We start from the raw sequence: 22,190 nt of genomic DNA, 5'->3' as shown, positions 1-22,190 counted from the left end.
TAGTCACGATATTATCAATAATAGTTTTAGATGTCGGTGTAACTCTAGTAAATCTGTTAATGGTGGGGAAAAAGGAGGAGGAATGCAATGTGTTCATGAAGTCGTGTTTTGCCCCATCTTCCTTAGAAATATCAATGTTATAGTCACCAAGAAGTATGCAGTCCTTTTTTAGCTTATTCAATTTATGTAATAGATCTTCCAATTTACTGCAAAATATGTCAAGAGCAATATCTGGTGGACGATAGATAACACCGGCAATAAATGTTTTGTCAGACGCGTTAATCTCAATAAACAAAGACTCACAGTGGTCATCCTCTAAACAAAAATCACAGATATTGACTTGGAGACAGCTCTTGACGTAAAGGCAGACCCCTCCACCTATCCTATTAGGTCTGTTCTTAATGTATAGATTATACCCATCGAGATTAAGTAAATCGACATTTGAAAAGTCATTTAGCCAAGTTTCACTACATCCAATAACATCAAAATGACAGCTTAAGTTAGATAACAGGAAAGCTAAATCAGAGTGATGTTTGTTTAGGCTTCTGATGTTTAAATGTAACAGTGAATAATTATATATATCATTTACTGGTTTTAAATTTTCAAGGTCAAAAACATTACAACTGATTTTTCCACCCATATCAATGCAGTGCTGAGAATCTCCAACGATATTAAGACCATCAAAGCCCATATAAACAGTACAAATTGATCATGGAATTTTCTGGAATTACATTGAAACATTGACACTGCAATAGCCGCAAACGCCAACGGAGCAACCACACGCATACGCATACACACAACATATACATAAAAAAATATTGTAGTACCATTGTGTAATAATTTGTACCACGCCACAGTCATCAGCAACAACTTGCAATGAAAAGAAAAAAAAGAAGAAATAATAATAACCTCAAAATGAAACATGAAACATAAGATGTCTCTCACCATACCGCCCTAGAAACAGGCCTCCCGTGAAAGGGAGCAGTCTATTGTAAACATTAAGTCATATTAAAGTCCTGATAGAGAGACTATCTCCCGTTTTTGGGCGACCTGTGATCTTATGCGTTCCGTGAGGGCAAGGAGACAATAAAGGCTTCAGCCTCAGCTACCGTTGGAAAATGTTTCCTACCTCCTGACTCCATCTTGATGTAAAGCCTGGCCGGGTACAGCAGGGCCGGCTTAAACCCTCGCTCGTACAACTCCGACATGACCACCTTGAACTCGTTCCGCTGCTGCACGACCTCTGGAGGATAATCCTCAAACACAAGGATGGAATGATCCCGGAATTTCAGCCTACCCCTCATGGACCGGGCATGACGGATGATCTTGTCCTTTACCTGGAACCTGAGGAGACGGATGATGACCGGTCTTGGCCGCTGGTTGGGTGCAGGTTTAAGTGCCAGGGCTCTATGGGCCCGTTCACATTCCACAGGCGAATTTAGGACCCCTCCAAAGACCTCCTCGAGCATCTTTGTGAAAAAGACTGTCGGTTGTATCCCCTCCACGGATTCAGGTACACCGATTACTCTGATGTTGTTACGCCGACTTCGTGATTCGAGGTCGACAACTTTAATTGCTAGTTTAGCATGGTCCGTCTGGAGCTTAGCGATAGCTTCATTTGCAGCTTTCAGGCATATCTCTCGCGCGTCACCTTCGCTCTCAAGAATTTCAAGTTTCTCAGCGTGTTCTGTCACTGTATTTATGACACAGTTCAATTTGGTCTCAAGAGCTGAGAAAGTTTGTTTGAAATCCTCGGAGATGGCAGTTCGATGAGACTCAAGCAGGTGGGTGAGTGACGCCATGGTGACCGCCTCGGCGTTTGAGTCGGTTTGCACCGCTTTAGCTTTCGGCATAGTTGTTGCAGATCAGCAAGATAGTAAATCCACCACTTTTGGATAGTTTTAGGAGCGAGTTAGGTTACAATCGTTGAGATTAATAAGCGAACATTTGTAAATGCAAGAGCGCGAGACGCAGCGTGCTTCACTTGTTACCACATCACGTGATCTCTAATTTTTTTACTTTTTAAAAGATGCACTTTTATCATGGATAGCTGCACTTTTATGATGGATAGATGCACTTTAATGATGGATAGATGCACTTTTATGATGGACAGATGCACTTTTATCATGGATAGATGCACTTTTATGATGGACAGATGCACTTTTATGATGGACAGATGCACTTTTATCATGGATAGATGCACTTTTATCATGGATAGATGCACTTTTATCATGGATAGATGCACTTTTATCATGGATAGATGCACTTTTATCATGGACAGATGCACTTTTATCATGGACAGATGCACTTTTATCATGGATAGATGCACTTTTATCATGGATAGCTGCACTTTTATGATGGATAGATGCACTTTAATGATGGATAGATGCACTTTTATGATGGACAGATGCACTTTTATCATGTATAGATGCACTTTTATGATGGATAGATGCACTTTTATCATGGATAGATGCACTTTTATCATGGATAGATGCACTTTTATCATGGACAGATGCACTTTTATCATGTATAGATGCACTTTTATGATGGATAGATGCACTTTTATGATGGATAGATGCACTTTTATGATGGACAGATGCACTTGTATCAGACACTTGAGAAGCAAAAATGACTTTTAGACTTAATATCTTTAGTCATTTAGCTTCTTCAGTAGATATACCTTGATTTAAGAATATTCAGAAATACTGTTTTGCAGTGAATACCTAAAACAACAACAAAAACTTATAGAGATATTTTCTTAAAACAAGTCTTAATATCTAAATTGAACAGCTTTGCTTCCGAGTAAATGTCTGGTTTTAAGGATGACTAGATATTTGACTGGAAATTGAGACAGAGATATTAGCACATCTTATTGATATTATAATTTTGGCCATTAAAATCAATCTTGAGATCCCTGAATTCTGCATTTTGTTGCACAATATCTCACAGTTTGAATGCAAGAACATGTTCTGCATCAAAAAACTCACATTTGAGGTGTATGGTATCATATAAACGTTAATAATAGCTTCAGTAATGATTACCTGGAGCACTTTCTGGTATTTCTGGAGCTCTTCCGGGTCCAGAGACACCGTCTCCTTCTCTATCAGTCGAGCTTCATAAACCTTTACCACGTCATCAGCCTTCAGCAGATCTTTCAGCAGCGTCTTCACCAAACTCAACCTGAAACGGTCAAAAACTGTGAGGACGGCTTTATTTATTATATTAATATGAATATTTCATAGCTATATTTTACAGCTGATATCACATTTATAATGTTTTTGCTGTTTTGAACTGAAGTGTTTCTTTAAGTGAATCTGATTGCAGACATCTAATATAAATCATCCGATCCGGTCCATCAAGTTCCACATAAAAACAGAAAATAATCAAATGATATGAAGCACCTTTCATTTGTGAACCAGTTCATAAACACTGGATTGTAAAAATATAGATACTGTATGTAATATATAATAACACAAAAATAACTGAAGTGGTTGTTTTGTTTGTTTGTTGTTGTTTTTAGTGGGACTTCGGTTTATCTGTTTACTGTTACATATTTTAGTGTCTTTTTGTCTCCCACTGGTTTGACATGAATCTTAAAATGTATAAATAAATCATAAAAAAATTTAATAAATTAAATAACAAGTGTGATTGCCGTTCAAAAGCTTGGCGTCAGTAAGATTTATTATTATTTTATTCATCAAGGATGCATTAAATTGATCAAAAGTGACAGTAAAGACGTTTATAATGTTACAAAAGATTCTATATCAAATAAATGCCGTTCTTTTGAACTTATTATTCTGGTATTTTTCATGTATTTGTTATACTTTACTTTTCATTACTGGAACTATAAACTTTTATTTAGTAACTTATCGCATCTGATTTTTGACAGTTTTCAGCATCGGCAATAATCAGAAATGTTTCTTGATCATCAAATCATCATGAAGAGTGGAGTAATGATGCTGAAAATTCAGCTTTAATCACAGGAATAAATTACAATTTACTATATATTCACATAGAAAACAGTTATTTTAAATTGTAATAATATTTTTTAAAAATTAATGTATTTTTGGCCAAATAAATGCACTTTCAAACATTTAAAAAAATCTTACGGACCCCAAACGTGTGAACAGTATTGTACCTCTACCATGAAATAATCGCATGAAATCATGGGAAGAGCAGGTGTACCTCTGTAGATGTGAGGCGGTGTAGTTCTCCAGGTTAGCCAGACTCTGGCCGATGACCTCCAGCTGACCCCGCAGGTATCTGGCTTTATCGGTGTCCTTCGCGTCTTTGAGTTCAGCCTGAACGCTTTCTCTCAGACTCACGAACTCTCCCTTCAGAGTCTGCACGTCCTTCTGAAAGACCTGAACACACCGGGACATCAGCAATACATGTCTGAGATCGTCCTCATGTCAGGGTTACACTATAAAACCCAAGCATTTCAGCAGCTCTTTATGGTACAGTCCACTTCCGCATGTATACACTACTACACAATTTACTTTTAACAGCAATTACAATAACTGGGTTATATCTAACCCTGAACCTGCCCCTATATACCTTATATAAGTGAACTGAAAGAACACATACTGTAAAATAAAGTGTAACCAGCATTTCTGTTAATTGGAAATAACGCTGAAATAAAATAAAATATAAATATTAGTTGGAAAACGTAAACAAAATGAAAATTAGAAACATTGCCTTGGAAATAAACTGAAATAAGTTCGAGTTCAAGCACTAAAATTACTAACAGAAAATAAATAAAAACCAAAACTAACTAAAATATTTCTTTTGTTGTCAAAAGCACATAACGAAATTAGTAACTAAAATTAACATGAAAAATAATAGTTAGTCAATTCGTTATAAATTAGCTTTTATTTTTATATTTTTCATGTTAATTTTAGTTAGTCAATTCGTTATGAATTAGCTTTTATATTTATATTTTTCATGTTAATTTTAGTTAGTCAATTCGTTATAAATTAGCTTTTATATTTATATTTTTCATGTTAATTTTAGTTAGTCAATTCGTTATGAATTAGCTTTTATTTTTATATTTTTCATGTTAATTTTAGTTAGTCAATTCGTTATAAATTAGCTTTTATTTTTATATTTTTCATGTTAATTGTAATTAGTCAATTTGTTATGAATTAGCTTTTATTTTTATATTTTTCATGTTAATTTTAGTTAGTCAATTCGTTATGAAGTTTATAAAAATGAAAGCTTTCATAACGAATTGACTAACTAAAATTAACATGAAAAATATTAAAATAAAAGCTAATTCATAACAAATTGACTAACTAAAATTACCATGAAAAATATAAAAATAAAAGCTAATTCATAACGAATTGACTAACTAATTGGCTAAAAGCTAATTTAAAATGTTAATACAACTATAATATAACTAAAGTCCCCTATTAAAGGGATAGTTCACCCAACACAGATTTATGCAGATCTGTCATTTGCTTCCGTGGTTTGTATGCATCAGTCTATATTTGCTATAAAAAAATGACTAACGTATTAAAGCAGTCAATAAAAGAGTCATATTTTGGTGGAAACGGTGATACATTTTATTTCTCAGGATTCTTTGATGAATATCAGATGAAAAAAATCAGATGCAATAAGTTACAAAATAAAAGTTTAACAAATAAAAAAAATAAAAATTACTAATAGAAAAAATGATATATATAAATAATCCTAAAATGGTGTTGTGTGTGTGATGCTCACCTGTGTGCTGGCGATGTGGCGACTGCACTCTTCAGGACCGTCCTCTCCTAACGGGATGTACAGGAAAGTGACGAGGGAAGATTCGGCCCGTTCCACGCTGAATCTGAGAGCGTTGAGCTGGTTCAGGAGTTTGATGCTCACGGCCGCAGAAAACTCCGATCCTTCTCCGCTAGCGGCTGCGACACACACAACACCGCAGAGACTCATTGTGTGTCTGTTATAGGCCATAATGTGTGTGTGTGTGTGAGAGAGTGTGGGTGGGAGAGTGTGTGTGTGTGTGTGTGTGTGTGTGTGTGTGTGTGTGTGTACACTAACCGTACGCGGGCAGATCCACCACGAGTTTGCCGTAGTGTGTGTGTGTGTGTGTGTGTGTGTGTACACTAACCGTACGCGGGCAGATCCACCACGAGTTTGCCGTAGTGCTGCTGGGCTCCTGAGAGCTGCTTCTCGATGAGCTGCTGGTCCTCGGCCCCGAACAGCTCGGATCCCTGACTGTGCTTCTTGAACTCCTGGAAGTGCATCTCCAGACTGCGGAGGATGCTGTTGGTTTCTTCCGGACCCATCTTGGCCAGCTACACACACACACACACACCAGCCAACACAAGCCTGGTTTAATGCCAAGTAATCAAACGTCAATTGTTTTGTTGCATGCTTTGCTTAAAGGAGTAGTTCACTTTTAAAAAAACTTTTGCTGATAATTTACTCACCCCCATGTCATCCAAGATGTCCATGTCTTTCTTTCTTCAGTCGAAAAGAAATTAAGGTTTTTGATGAAAACATTCCAGTAATTTTCCTCCATATAATGCACTTTGCTGGGCAGCAAACGGTTCAAGGTCCAAAAGACAGTTTCAGTGCAAACTGCAAACTGTTCAAAGGGCTTTAAACGATTCCAGACGATGAATAAGGGTCTTATCAAGCGAAACGATCGCTCATTTAAAAAAGAAATAACAAAGTTTAAGTTTTATAAGCTCAAATGCCCGCCTTGCTCTGTTCTGTGTGACTCTCCTGTTCGAACTCGTTCATCAAAATGAACAAATCTTTTTTCGAGTCATTTGATTCATTTAACGAACGAAATGAACGAATTGACTCGGAAAAAGATTTGTTCATTTTGATGAACGAGTTCGAACAGGAGAGTCACACAGAACAGAGCAAGGCGAGCATTTGAGCTTATAAAACTTAAACTTTGTTATTTCTTTTTTAAATGAGCGATCGTTTCGCTTGATAAGACCCTTATTCATCGTCTGGTGTCGTTTAAAGCCCTTTGAACAGTTTGCACTGAAACTGTCTTTTGGACCTTGAACCGTTTGCTGCCCAGTAAAGTGCATTATATGGAGAAAAATCCTGGAATGTTTTCATCAAAAACCTTAATTTCTTTTCGACTGAAGAAAGAAAGACATGGACATCTTGGATGACATGGGGGTGAGTAAATTATCAGCAAAAGTTTTTTTAAAAGTGAACTACTCCTTTAATGAACAAAAATACTAATGCACATTTTATATGCTACTTATATATATATATATATATATGAAGTGGATCAAAACCTTTCATCAAAGTTATACATGAATTTTGAACAATACCCGTTCTACTGTGTATTTATTAGTAGCATATAAAATGTGCATTAGTATTTTTGTTCATTATATATATTATCTATCCATCCATCATCTATCTATCCGTCTACATATATATATTTTTAAAGAAATTAACACTTTTATTCAGCAAGGATGCATTAAATTGATCAAAAGTGAGAGTAAGGACATTTATAATGTTACAAAAGGTTGCTGTTATTTTTTAACTTTCTATTCAGCAAAAATACTGAAAAATAAAATGTATCACAGTTTTCAACACTGATAATAATCATAAATGTTTCTTGAGCATCAGATCCTCATATTAGAGTGATTTCTGAAGGATCATGTGACACTGAAGACTGGAGTAATGATGCTGAAAATTCACAGGAATAAATTACACTTTACTAGATATTCACATAGAAAACAGATGATTTACAGTAGAATAATATTTCACAATTTTTACTGTATTTTTGATCAAATAAATGCAGCCTTGCTAAGCATTGATATGTAACATTGATACATAAATCATATAATTTTATTTTATTTTTAGGTAACAAAGTGTCCTTGTTACATGTAGTTACAATAATAATTTCTATAAATTGTGTATAATTACATGCAAGTAACCTTAACCACACCCTAATCCTAACCCGACATTCCTAACCCGACATTAAGTACATGTAGTTCATTATTATTACTCAGCACCTAAATGTATGATATAAATACAATTTAACACCTTAAAATAACTTATATATATATATATATATATATATATACATATATATATATATATATGGTTATATATAGAGATGCACCGATTACAATTTTCTAGGCCGATTCCGATTTCCGATTTTTCAGAGTTTGACCTGCCGATACGGATTTCATTTTTTCGAACCACTTTACAGCAAACACAAATATTTATTTTCTCTCTTTTCTTTAATAGAACATTTTACATAGAACATTTTTGAACAGTAATCGCTATAAAATAGGACTAGCCTATATAAATGACTCCTGGTGTGGGAAATTCACACACATCTAAAGTGCAGTGTTATGGAAGAACCATTTCCTTCTTTTCACATCCAATATCCAACTAAACAAAATGTTTTCATTTCAAAAAGAAAATTCATTTTCTTTTCTGACATATACTCCAGTTCTTGTTAAAACACGCCAGACATGCACATTTTTTGTGTGAAATCATATTTATTTTGTCCATCAAAAGTGTGCTTTCACTTTAATTGAGCGTAGGAGTGCAGCAGAAATAGACTCCGCGCTGAAACCCGATGCTCATGCGCGGCTCCTGCTCGCGGTGTGAATGCACTCAGTGATTTACATGCATGCCCGGAAATAATATGCGCTGCTCACGTTTGCGGTGTGAAATGGCTGTAATTCACGAGGTTTCCTACATGTGCGTTTGTGTGCACGTGTGATGCTGATGTTGCGCGATGTTAACCCTCTAGGCGCCACGGTTGAGTTTACTCGACAAGATGCGGTACTGAATAAAACGGCCGATTTCGTCAAATTGGGTGTGTAAGACAGGAAAACTGGTTATAGGGAACGACCACTTCTTGAGAAGACAAAGAACCCACTGCATAGTGGCATTTGGGCTCACTCTTGTGAAGGCCCCATCCGAGACTAGAGGTCTCACCTCTGAGTCATCCTAATCTACATTTCTTCCCCTCATCCCCCACTCCTTCCCTTTCATGTAGATCACCTGAAAACTCACATAAGAATATATATATGGTTTAATGTGAATGATTATTGTGTTTAGTATCATTTTAAAGGTCTCAGGGTGGCTGGTTCAGATGTCTCATTCCAAATAAGTAAAACAAAAGGTAATAAGGTTTTTTAGAAGTTTAGAGAAACTGGCACACAAAGAAAGGTGGACAAATGGCCTTTCTCCCCTACCCCCAAAATAAGGTGTAACCTGAATGCAAATTACCATTGAAAAGAAGTTCTGGCTATTTAATGGAATGCAGCAAGGGATCGTGGCTCTTTCTGTATCTCAGATAGCCCGTGGACGCTGAGTCGCCGAGACTCAGCATTCATGTATTTCATGTCGGGTAAAAGATTTTCCTCTTTGTTCTAGAACATTTGATGATTTGCATTGATTATCTTTCAACTGATTATGGAATTATTATAATACATTTACCTGACATAATAAATTGTTATATTTGATTATTCTAACAGACTTTGACTTTATTTTCATTGGAGTTAAAACGAATAGTCAAACATTAACGTATATTTAATGATACACAGATATCATTGAAAAACACTTTCATTTTATGGAGTCAGATGAAACGAGTTAATACATAAGATAATAGGGGTGTAACGATATTCGAACCGAACCGAAAAACCGCGATACAGAACACACGATTCGAATCGCGATACTCTCATTGCGTACCGAACACGCCCCTCCGCGCCCCCTGCTACCCCGGCCCCGCCCAGCCCGGCTCAATGGACATCTCATGTCTTGTGTACAGTACACAACGAATTCAGTTTTGTAGCTAACCACCATTAACACCAAATAACAAGCTCCGTGTTTTGTTACTTTCGATAATAAGCAAGGTGTAATCTTTCAAATTCTGTCTATTTGATCACGAAATGCAAACAATAAATGGCGTTTTGGCGCTCTTTGATGTGGCGTGACAGATCGCTGTAGGTAACGTTAGGCCTACTAAGCTCCTCATTTCAAACGGCAACGCGGCGCGCGGGTAAACACGATCATCTCTTCCTCAGTTACAGAATGGACACCTGAAGGTATGTTGAAAGATGCAGTATACTTACTGAAAGGCATCATAACTCGTGTAATCGCTCAATCAGTGTTTCAACAGCGGAAAGACGTCAATAAAACAGCATAGCTTGTCACCAGCATTATATTTACCTCAACAGGCAAGTGATTCAGTGTCCACAACTTCCTATAAATGGTTCCTATAAATGAACTCTTGCACTAAATAAATGCACTATGTTAACCTATATATTATATTTTACTTAACCTGTTAATGATATCTTGATTATTTAATGTATGTTTAAAATATCTTTCATGAAAATGACAACTGTGTAAAGTATTATATTTCAATAACAAATTAGAGTAAAACACAAGTTAATGCAAAAACTGCCTTGTGTTCAGTTTACATGTTTTCATTCAATGTGTTGTGTGTTGATTATTATATCTAAAAAATAAATAGCATCTGAATTTAGGTTAAAAGTCTAGGCTACAACCTTTAATGTTATAGTAATGTGCGGCTCCCTATACAGTTTACAGATTTAGCAGATTTTTTTTTAATCCTTGTGAAACGTTTAATTGTAATTGAATTAATTTAAAGACAAAGACAATTTTTTCATTAAACCACTGTTTAAAAAAGAAAAGAAAAAAAAAAGCAATTTTAGCTTTCTAAACCGAACCGAATCGAACCGAACCGAGACGTCAAAACCGTGGGAAAACCGAACCGTCAATTTTGTGTATCGTTACACCCCTATAAGATAATGTATTGCATTTGATTAAAAATCCCTTTGCCATGATGGGAAAAGATGGAACACTGCGTGATACCTTCACCTCTAATCGATGCCGCCATTGGATCGAATTAGACGGACTTACAGGTGTCAAATTTCGTTCGACCTCCCCTCCACTGGATGGCAGACATGTCATACTTCATCCCCGACTAAAAAACGTCATGCTTCTATACAAAATGTTCGAGTTGGAGCGCATTGAATCAGTGCGAGCAAAAGCGGAGCTAGTGTGCGAGTGAGCCGTTTTATCAGAGCCTCTCCGCGGTCGCGGCGACAGTATTGTGGTGGAGACTTTGTCTAATGCCACTGGGTATTTTAGACGAGGTCGAGGTATCCATAGGACAGTTAGGGGGCGACGTGGAGGCAGGGTGAGGAGTCGCAATGACAATGACAGCAGTCCGAGCTGTGCACACTCGTATCATCTCACTCATGATCTGGGCCTTGCCGTCGCGAGTGAGCGCTTGAACTAAACAGGTCTTGTCTACTTGTGTTTGTGTGTCATATGAATAATATATATGTGCCCCATACATGGAATCAAGAGTGCCTACTGTATTTAGTAAATGGAAAATCTCTACAGCAAAAGGCCAACCGCTACATGCATTCGGTTTGTTTCTACCATTTATTAGTAATGATTTACACAGTTTGTTTACTACTTACTATATACCTGAGCATTCAGTATTGTGCAATATAGCATACAGAAGGTGAGGGAAATTTTGGGGGGGTGGAAGAAGTGCTGCATTTTATCATTTAATCTAAGATTGCCGCCGCCATATGACGTCAAAATATGCGATTTAGAGGGGAAAATGTAACCCCTACATAAACTTTGGGTCATCCTTAATATTTCTCTAATTTACAGAAAGTCTCTATCTTTAATCACTTTTAAGATATAGCCTTTTGAAAATAAGATGTCAAAATCGAACGTTTTAGGAAAAAAAGAGTGCATTTGACCGGCATAAAATCGGCATGTGTCAGACTGACCGGCCGGTCGCCGATCACGTGAACATCGGCCAATTCCGGTCACCAGCCGATCAATCGGTGCATCTCTAGTTATATATATACAGTTGATGGGTTATGTTTTGTCCTGTGCCGGTTTACCATATTGATGGTGAGTGAGTTGATAAGGTTGATGTCCAGGAGACAGTATTGCCAGGAGATCATACTCTTGACGTTGATGTACAGCTGATTCCACACGCCTAGAATGGCCTCGTAATACTGAGAGTTCCTGCAGGCAAACACACTAAACACGTCATATCTACACGACACACTGATCTCGGTCATATCTACACGACACACTGATCTCGGTCATATCTACACGACACACTGATCTCGGTCATATCTACACGACACACTGATCTCGGTCATATCTACACGACACACTGATCTCGGTCATATCTACACGACACACTGATCTCGGTCATATCTACACGACACACTGATCTCGGTCATATCTACACAACACACTGATCTCGGTCATATCTACACAACACACTGATCTCGGTCATATCTACACAACACACTGATCTCGGTCATATCTACACAACACACTGATCTCGGTCATATCTACACAACACACTGATCTCGGTCATATCTACACAACACACTGATCTCGGTCATATCTACACAACACACTGATCTCGGTCATATCTACACAACACACTGATCTCGGTCATATCTACACAACACACTGATCTCGGTGATATCTACACAACACACTGATCTCGGTCATATCTACACAACACACTGATCTCGGTCATATCTACACAACACACTGATCTCGGTCATATCTACACAACACACTGATCTCGGTCATATCTACACAACACACTGATCTCGGTCATATCTACACAACACACTGATCTCGGTCATATCTACACAACACACTGATCTCGGTCATATCTACACAACACACTGATCTCGGTCATATCTACACAACACACTGATCTCGGTCATATCTACACAACACACTGATCTCGGTCATATCTACACGACACACTGATCTCGGTCATATCTACACGACACACTGATCACGGTCATATCTACACGACACACTGATCTCGGTCATATCTACACAACACACTGATCTCGGTCATATCTACACAACACACTGATCTCGGTCATATCTACACAACACACTGATCTCGGTCATATCTACACGACACACTGATCTCGGTCATATCTACACGACACACTGATCACGGTCATATCTACACGACACACTGATCTCGGTCATATCTACACAACACACTGATCTCGGTCATATCTACACAACACACTGATCTCGGTCATATCTACACAACACACTGATCTCGGTCATATCTACACAACACACTGATCTCGGTCATATCTACACAACACACTGATCTCGGTCATATCTACACAACACACTGATCACGGTCATATCTACACGACACACTGATCGCGGTCATATCTACACAACACACTGATCTCGGTCATATCTACACAACACACTGATCTCGGTCATATCTACACGACACACTGATCACGGTCATATCTACACGACACACTGATCGCGGTCATATCTACACGACACACTGATCGCGGTCATATCTACACAACACACTGATCTCGGTCATATCTACACGACACACTGATCTCGGTCATATCTACACGACACACTGATCACGGTCATATCTACACAACACACTGATCACGGTCATATCTACACAACACACTGATCTCGGTCATATCTACACGACACACTGATCACGGTCATATCTACACGACACACTGATCGCGGTCATATCTACACAACACACTGATCTCGGTCATATCTACACGACACACTGATCTCGGTCATATCTACACGACACACTGATCACGGTCATATCTACACGACACACTGATCGCGGTCATATCTACACGACACACTGATCGCGGTCATATCTACACGACACACTGATCACGGTCATATCTACACGACACACTGATCGCGGTCATATCTACACGACACACTGATCGCGGTCATATCTACACAACACACTGATCTCGGTCATATCTACACAACACACTGATCTCGGTCATATCTACACGACACACTGATCGCGGTCATATCTACACGACACACTGATCGCGGTCATATCTACACAACACACTGATCTCGGTCATATCTACACGACACACTGATCTCGGTCATATCTACACGACACACTGATCTCGGTCATATCTACACGACACACTGATCTCGGTCATATCTACACGACACACTGATCTCGGTCATATCTACACAACACACTGATCTCGGTCATATCTACACGACACACTGATCGCGGTCATATCTACACGACACACTGATCTCGGTCATATCTACACAACTGATCGCGGTCATATCTACACGACACACTGATCGCGGTCATATCTACACGACACACTGATCTCGGTCATATCTACACAACACACTGATCTCGGTCATATCTACACGACACACTGATCTCGGTCATATCTACACAACACACTGATCTCGGTCATATCTACACGACACACTGATCTCGGTCATATCTACACGACACACTGATCTCGGTCATATCTACACGACACACTGATCTCGGTCATATCTACACGACACACTGATCTCGGTCATATCTACACGACACACTGATCGCGGTCATATCTACACGACACACTGATCTCGGTCATATCTACACAACACACTGATCTCGGTCATATCTACACGACACACTGATCACGGTCATATCTACACAACACACTGATCACGGTCATATCTACACAACACACTGATCACGGTCATATCTACACAACACACTGATCACGGTCATATCTACACAACACACTGATCACGGTCATATCTACACAACACACTGATCACGGTCATATCTACACGACACACTGATCTCGGTCATATCTACACGACACACTGATCACGGTCATATCTACACGACACACTGATCTCGGTCATATCTACACAACACACTGATCTCGGTCATATCTACACAACACACTGATCTCGGTCATATCTACACAACACACTGATCTCGGTCATATCTACACAACACACTGATCTCGGTCATATCTACACAACACACTGATCTCGGTCATATCTACACAACACACTGATCACGGTCATATCTACACGACACACTGATCGCGGTCATATCTACACAACACACTGATCTCGGTCATATCTACACAACACACTGATCTCGGTCATATCTACACGACACACTGATCACGGTCATATCTACACGACACACTGATCGCGGTCATATCTACACGACACACTGATCGCGGTCATATCTACACAACACACTGATCTCGGTCATATCTACACGACACACTGATCGCGGTCATATCTACACAACACACTGATCTCGGTCATATCTACACAACACACTGATCTCGGTCATATCTACACGACACACTGATCTCGGTCATATCTACACAACACACTGATCGCGGTCATATCTACACAACACACTGATCGCGGTCATATCTACACAACACACTGATCGCGGTCATATCTACACGACACACTAATCGCGGTCATATCTACACAACACACTGATCTCGGTCATATCTACACGACACACTGATCGCGGTCATATCTACACGACACACTGATCGCGGTCATATCTACACAACACACTGATCTCGGTCATATCTACACGACACACTGATCTCGGTCATATCTACACAACACACTGATCTCGGTCATATCTACACGACACACTGATCTCGGTCATATCTACACGACACACTGATCTCGGTCATATCTACACGACACACTGATCTCGGTCATATCTACACGACACACTGATCTCGGTCATATCTACACGACACACTGATCGCGGTCATATCTACACGACACACTGATCTCGGTCATATCTACACAACTGATCGCGGTCATATCTACACGACACACTGATCGCGGTCATATCTACACGACACACTGATCTCGGTCATATCTACACAACACACTGATCGCGGTCATATCTACACGACACACTGATCTCGGTCATATCTACACAACACACTGATCTCGGTCATATCTACACGACACACTGATCGCGGTCATATCTACACGACACACTGATCGCGGTCATATCTACACGACACACTGATCGCGGTCATATCTACACGACACACTGATCTCGGTCATATCTACACGACACACTGATCTCGGTCATATCTACACAACACACTGATCGCGGTCATATCTACACGACACACTGATCGCGGTCATATCTACACGACACACTGATCTCGGTCATATCTACACGACACACTGATCACGGTCATATCTACACAACACACTGATCTCGGTCATATCTACACAACACACTGATCGCGGTCATATCTACACAACACACTGATCGCGGTCATATCTACACAACACACTGATCGCGGTCATATCTACACAACACACTGATCGCGGTCATATCTACACAACACACTGATCTCGGTCATATCTACACGACACACTGATCTCGGTCATATCTACACAACACACTGATCTCGGTCATATCTACACAACACACTGATCTCGGTCATATCTACACAACTGATCTCGGTCATATCTACACGACACACTGATCTCGGTCATATCTACACAACACACTGATCTCGGTCATATCTACACAACACACTGATCGCGGTCATATCTACACAACTGATCTCGGTCATATCTACACGACACACTGATCTTGGTCATATCTACACAACACACTGATCTCGGTCATATCTCATATCTACACAACACACTGATCTCGGTCATATCTACACAACTGATCTCGGTCATATCTACACGACACACTGATCTCGGTCATATCTACACAACACACTGATCTCGGTCATATCTACACAACACACTGATCGCGGTCATATCTACACAACTGATCTCGGTCATATCTACACGACACACTGATCTTGGTCATATCTACACAACACACTGATCTCGGTCATATCTACACAACACACTGATCGCGGTCATATCTACACAACACACTGATCGCGGTCATATCTACACAACACAATGATCGCGGTCATATCTACACAATCGCGGTCATATCTACACAACACACTGATCTCGGTCATATCTACACAACACACTGATCTCGGTCAGATCTACACGACACACTGATCACGGTCATATCTACACAACACACTGATCTCGGTCATATCTACACAACACACTGATCTCGGTCATATCTACACAACACACTGATTTCGGTCATATCTACACGACACACTGATCACGGTCATATCTACACAACACACTGATCTCGGTCATATCTACACAACACACTGATCTCGGTCATATCTACACAACTGATCGCGGTCATATCTACACAACACACTGATCGCGGTCATATCTACACAACACACTGATCGCGGTCATATCTACACAACACACTGATCGCGGTCATATCTACACAACACACTGATCGCGGTCATATCTACACAACACACTGATCTCGGTCATATCTACACAACACACTGATCTCGGTCAGATCTACACGACACACTGATCACGGTCATATCTACACAACACACTGACACTGATCGCGGTCATATCTACACAACACACTGATCGCGGTCATATCTACAAAACACACTGATCGCGGTCATATCTACACAACACACTGATCTCGGTCATATCTACACAACACACTGATCTCGGTCAGATCTACACAACACACTGATCTCGGTCAGATCTACACGACACACTGATCACGGTCATATCTACACAACACACTGATCTCGGTCATATCTACACAACACACTGATCTCGGTCATATCTACACAACACACTGATCTCGGTCAGATCTACACGACACACTGATCTCGGTCATATCTACACAACACACTGATCGCGGTCATATCTACACAACACACTGATCGCGGTCATATCTACACAACACACTGATCGCGGTCATATCTACACAACTGATCTCGATCATATCTACACAACACACTGATCGCGGTCATATCTACACAACACACTGATCGCGGTCATATCTACACAATCGCGGTCATATCTAAACAACACACTGATCTCGGTCATATCTACACAACACACTGATCTCGGTCAGATCTACACGACACACTGATCACGGTCATATCTACACAACACACTGATCTCGGTCATATCTACACAACACACTGATCTCGGTCATATCTACACAACTGATCGCGGTCATATCTACACAACACACTGATCGCGGTCATATCTACACAACACACTGATCGCGGTCATATCTACACAACACACTGATCGCGGTCATATCTACACAACACACTGATCGCGGTCATATCTACACAACACACTGATCTCGGTCATATCTACACGACACACTGATCTCGGTCATATCTACACAACACACTGATCTCGGTCATATCTACACAACACACTGATCTCGGTCATATCTACACAACTGATTTCGGTCATATCTACACGACACACTGATCTCGGTCATATCTACACAACACACTGATCTCGGTCATATCTACAAAACACACTGATCGCGGTCATATCTACACAACTGATCTCGGTCATATCTACACGACACACTGATCTCGGTCATATCTACACAACACACTGATCTCGGTCATATCTACACAACTGATCTCGGTCATATCTACACAACACACTGATTGCGGTCATATCTACACAACACACTGATCGCGGTCATATCTACACAACACACTGATCTCGGTCAGATCTACACAACACACTGATCTCGGTCAGATCTACACAACACACTGATCTCGGTCAGATCTACACGACACACTGATCTCGGTCATATCTACACAACTGATCGCGGTCATATCTACACAACACACTGATCGCGGTCATATCTACACAACACACTGATCGCGGTCATATCTACACAACACACTGATCGCGGTCATATCTACACAACACACTGATCTCGGTCATATCTACACAACACACTGATCTCGGTCATATCTACACAACTGATCGCGGTCATATCTACACAACACACTGATCGCGGTCATATCTACACAACACACTGATCGCGGTCATATCTACACAACACACTGATCTCGGTCATATCTACACAACACACTGACACTGATCGCGGTCATATCTACACAACACACTGATCGCGGTCATATCTACAAAACACACTGATCGCGGTCATATCTACACAACACACTGATCTCGGTCATATCTACACAACACACTGATCTCGGTCATATCTACACAACACACTGATCTCGGTCAGATCTACACGACACACTGATCTCGGTCAGATCTACACGACACACTGATCTCGGTCATATCTACACAACACACTGATCACGGTCATATCTACAAAACACACTGATCGCGGTCATATCTACACAACACACTGATCTCGGTCATATCTACACAACACACTGATCTCGGTCATATCTACACAACACACTGATCTCGGTCATATCTACACAACACACTGATCTCGGTCAGATCTACACGACACACTGATCTCGGTCATATCTACACAACACACTGATCGCGGTCATATCTACACAACACACTGATCTCGGTCATATCTACACAACACACTGATCTCGGTCATATCTACACAACACACTGATCTCGGTCAGATCTACACGACACACTGATCACGGTCATATCTACACAACACACTGATCTCGGTCATATCTACACAACACACTGATCTCGGTCAGATCTACACGACACACTGATCTCGGTCATATCTACACGACACACTGATCTCGGTCATATCTACACAACACACTGATCTCGGTCATATCTACACAACTGATCGCGGTCATATCTACACAACTGATCGCGGTCATATCTACACGACACACTGATCTCGGTCATATCTACACAACTGATCGCGGTCATATCTACACAACTGATCTCGGTCATATCTACACGACACACTGATCACGGTCATATCTACACAACACACTGATCTCGGTCATATCTACACAACACACTGATCTCGGTCATATCTACACAACTGATCGCGGTCATATCTACACAACTGATCGCGGTCATATCTACACAACACACTGATCGCGGTCATATCTACACAACACACTGATCGCGGTCATATCTACACAACACACTGATCTCGGTCATATCTACACAACACACTGATCTCGGTCATATCTACACGACACACTGATCGCGGTCATATCTACACAACACACTGATCTCGGTCATATCTACACAACACACTGATCTCGGTCATATCTACACGACACACTGATCACGGTCATATCTACACGACACACTGATCTCGGTCATATCTACACGACACACTGATCACGGTCATATCTACACAATACACTGATCTCGGTCATATCTACACGACACACTGATCTCGGTCATATCTACACGACACACTGATCTCGGTCATATCTACACGACACACTGATCACGGTCATATCTACACAACACACTGATCTCGGTCATATCTACACGACACACTGATCTCGGTCATATCTACACAACACACTGATCTCGGTCATATCTACACGACACACTGATCTCGGTCATATCTACACAACACACTGATCTCGGTCATATCTACACGACACACTGATCACGGTCATATCTACACAACACACTGATCGCGGTCATATCTACACGACACACTGATCACGGTCATATCTACACAACACACTGATCTCGGTCATATCTACACAACACACTGATCGCGGTCATATCTACACAACTGATCTCGGTCATATCTACACAACACACTGATCTCGGACATATCTACACAACACACTGATCTCGGTCATATCTACACGACACACTGATCTCGGTCATATCTACACAACACACTGATCTCGGTCATATCTACACAATACACTGATCACGGTCATATCTACACAACACACTGATCTCGGTCATATCTACACAACACACTGATCTCGATCATATCTACACAACACACTGATCTCGGTCATATCTACACGACACACTGATCTCGGTCATATCTACACAACACACTGATCTCGGTCATATCTACACAATACAATGATCACGGTCATATCTACACAACACACTGATCATGGTCATATCTACACAACACACTAATCTCGGTCATATCTACACAACACACTGATCTCGGTCATATCTACACAACACACTGATCTCGGTCATATCTACACGACACACTGATCTCGGTCAGATCTACACGACACACTGACCACGGTCATATCTACACAACACACTGATCTCGGTCATATCTACACAACACACTGATCTCGGTCAGATCTACACGACACACTGATCACGGTCATATCTACACAACACACTGATCTCGGTCATATCTACACAACACACTGATCTCGGTCATATCTACACAACACACTGATCTCGGTCATATCTACACAACACACTGATCTCGGTCAGATCTACACAACACACTGATCACGGTCATATCTACACAACACACTGATCTCGGTCATATCTACACAACACACTGATCACGGTCATATCTACACAACACACTGATCTCGGTCATATCTACACAACTGATCGCGGTCATATCTACACGACACACTGATCGCGGTCATATCTACACAACACACTGATCTCGGTCATATCTACACAACTGATCGCGGTCATATCTACACGACACACTGATCACGGTCATATCTACACAACACACTGATCTCGGTCATATCTACACAACACACTGATCTCGGTCATATCTACACAACTGATCGCGGTCATATCTACACGACACACTGATCACGGTCATATCTACACAACACACTGATCTCGGTCATATCTACACGACACACTGATCTCGGTCATATCTACACAACACACTGATCTCGGTCATATCTACACAACTGATCGCGGTCATATCTACACGACACACTGATCACGGTCATATCTACACAACACACTGATCTCGGTCATATCTACACAACTGATCGCGGTCATATCTACACGACACACTGATCGCGGTCATATCTACACAACACACTGATCTCGGTCATATCTACACAACTGATCGCGGTCATATCTACACGACACACTGATCACGGTCATATCTACACAACACACTGATCTCGGTCATATCTACACGACACACTGATCTCGGTCATATCTACACAACACACTGATCTCGGTCATATCTACACAACTGATCGCGGTCATATCTACACGACACACTGATCACGGTCATATCTACACAACACACTGATCTCGGTCATATCTACACGACACACTGATCTCGGTCATATCTACACAACACACTGATCTCGGTCATATCTACACAACTGATCGCGGTCATATCTACACGACACACTGATCACGGTCATATCTACACAACACACTGATCTCGGTCATATCTACACGACACACTGATCTCGGTCATATCTACACAACACACTGATCTCGGTCATATCTACACAACTGAT

At 40.5% G+C, this 22,190-nt stretch overlaps 1 protein-coding gene across 2 annotated transcripts in view; it reads right to left on the bottom strand.

The window, feature by feature from the left end:
* The window catches only part of wu:fi04e12 (Desmoplakin-B), a 63,009-nt gene that overhangs the window by 20,450 nt on the left and 20,369 nt on the right, over positions 1-22,190 (bottom strand). For both annotated transcript variants that reach the window (XM_056266458.1, XM_056266459.1), the window contains exons 10-14: positions 11,886-12,012; positions 6,107-6,293; positions 5,722-5,897; positions 4,186-4,364; positions 3,042-3,180 (exon numbers count right to left, since the gene is read on the bottom strand). In XM_056266458.1, coding sequence (XP_056122433.1) covers positions 3,042-3,180; positions 4,186-4,364; positions 5,722-5,897; positions 6,107-6,293; positions 11,886-12,012 — 808 coding nt within the window. The remainder of the gene's footprint in view (positions 1-3,041; positions 3,181-4,185; positions 4,365-5,721; positions 5,898-6,106; positions 6,294-11,885; positions 12,013-22,190) is intronic.

This window comes from Rhinichthys klamathensis, unplaced genomic scaffold (assembly GCF_029890125.1).
Source record: "Rhinichthys klamathensis goyatoka isolate OS25496 unplaced genomic scaffold, OSU_Roscu_1.1 h1tg000248l_1, whole genome shotgun sequence".
Taxonomy (NCBI): Eukaryota; Metazoa; Chordata; class Actinopteri; order Cypriniformes; family Leuciscidae; genus Rhinichthys; species Rhinichthys klamathensis.
Note: the sequence above shows the minus strand (reverse complement) of the source record. Positions and strands in the feature narration are given on the sequence as shown.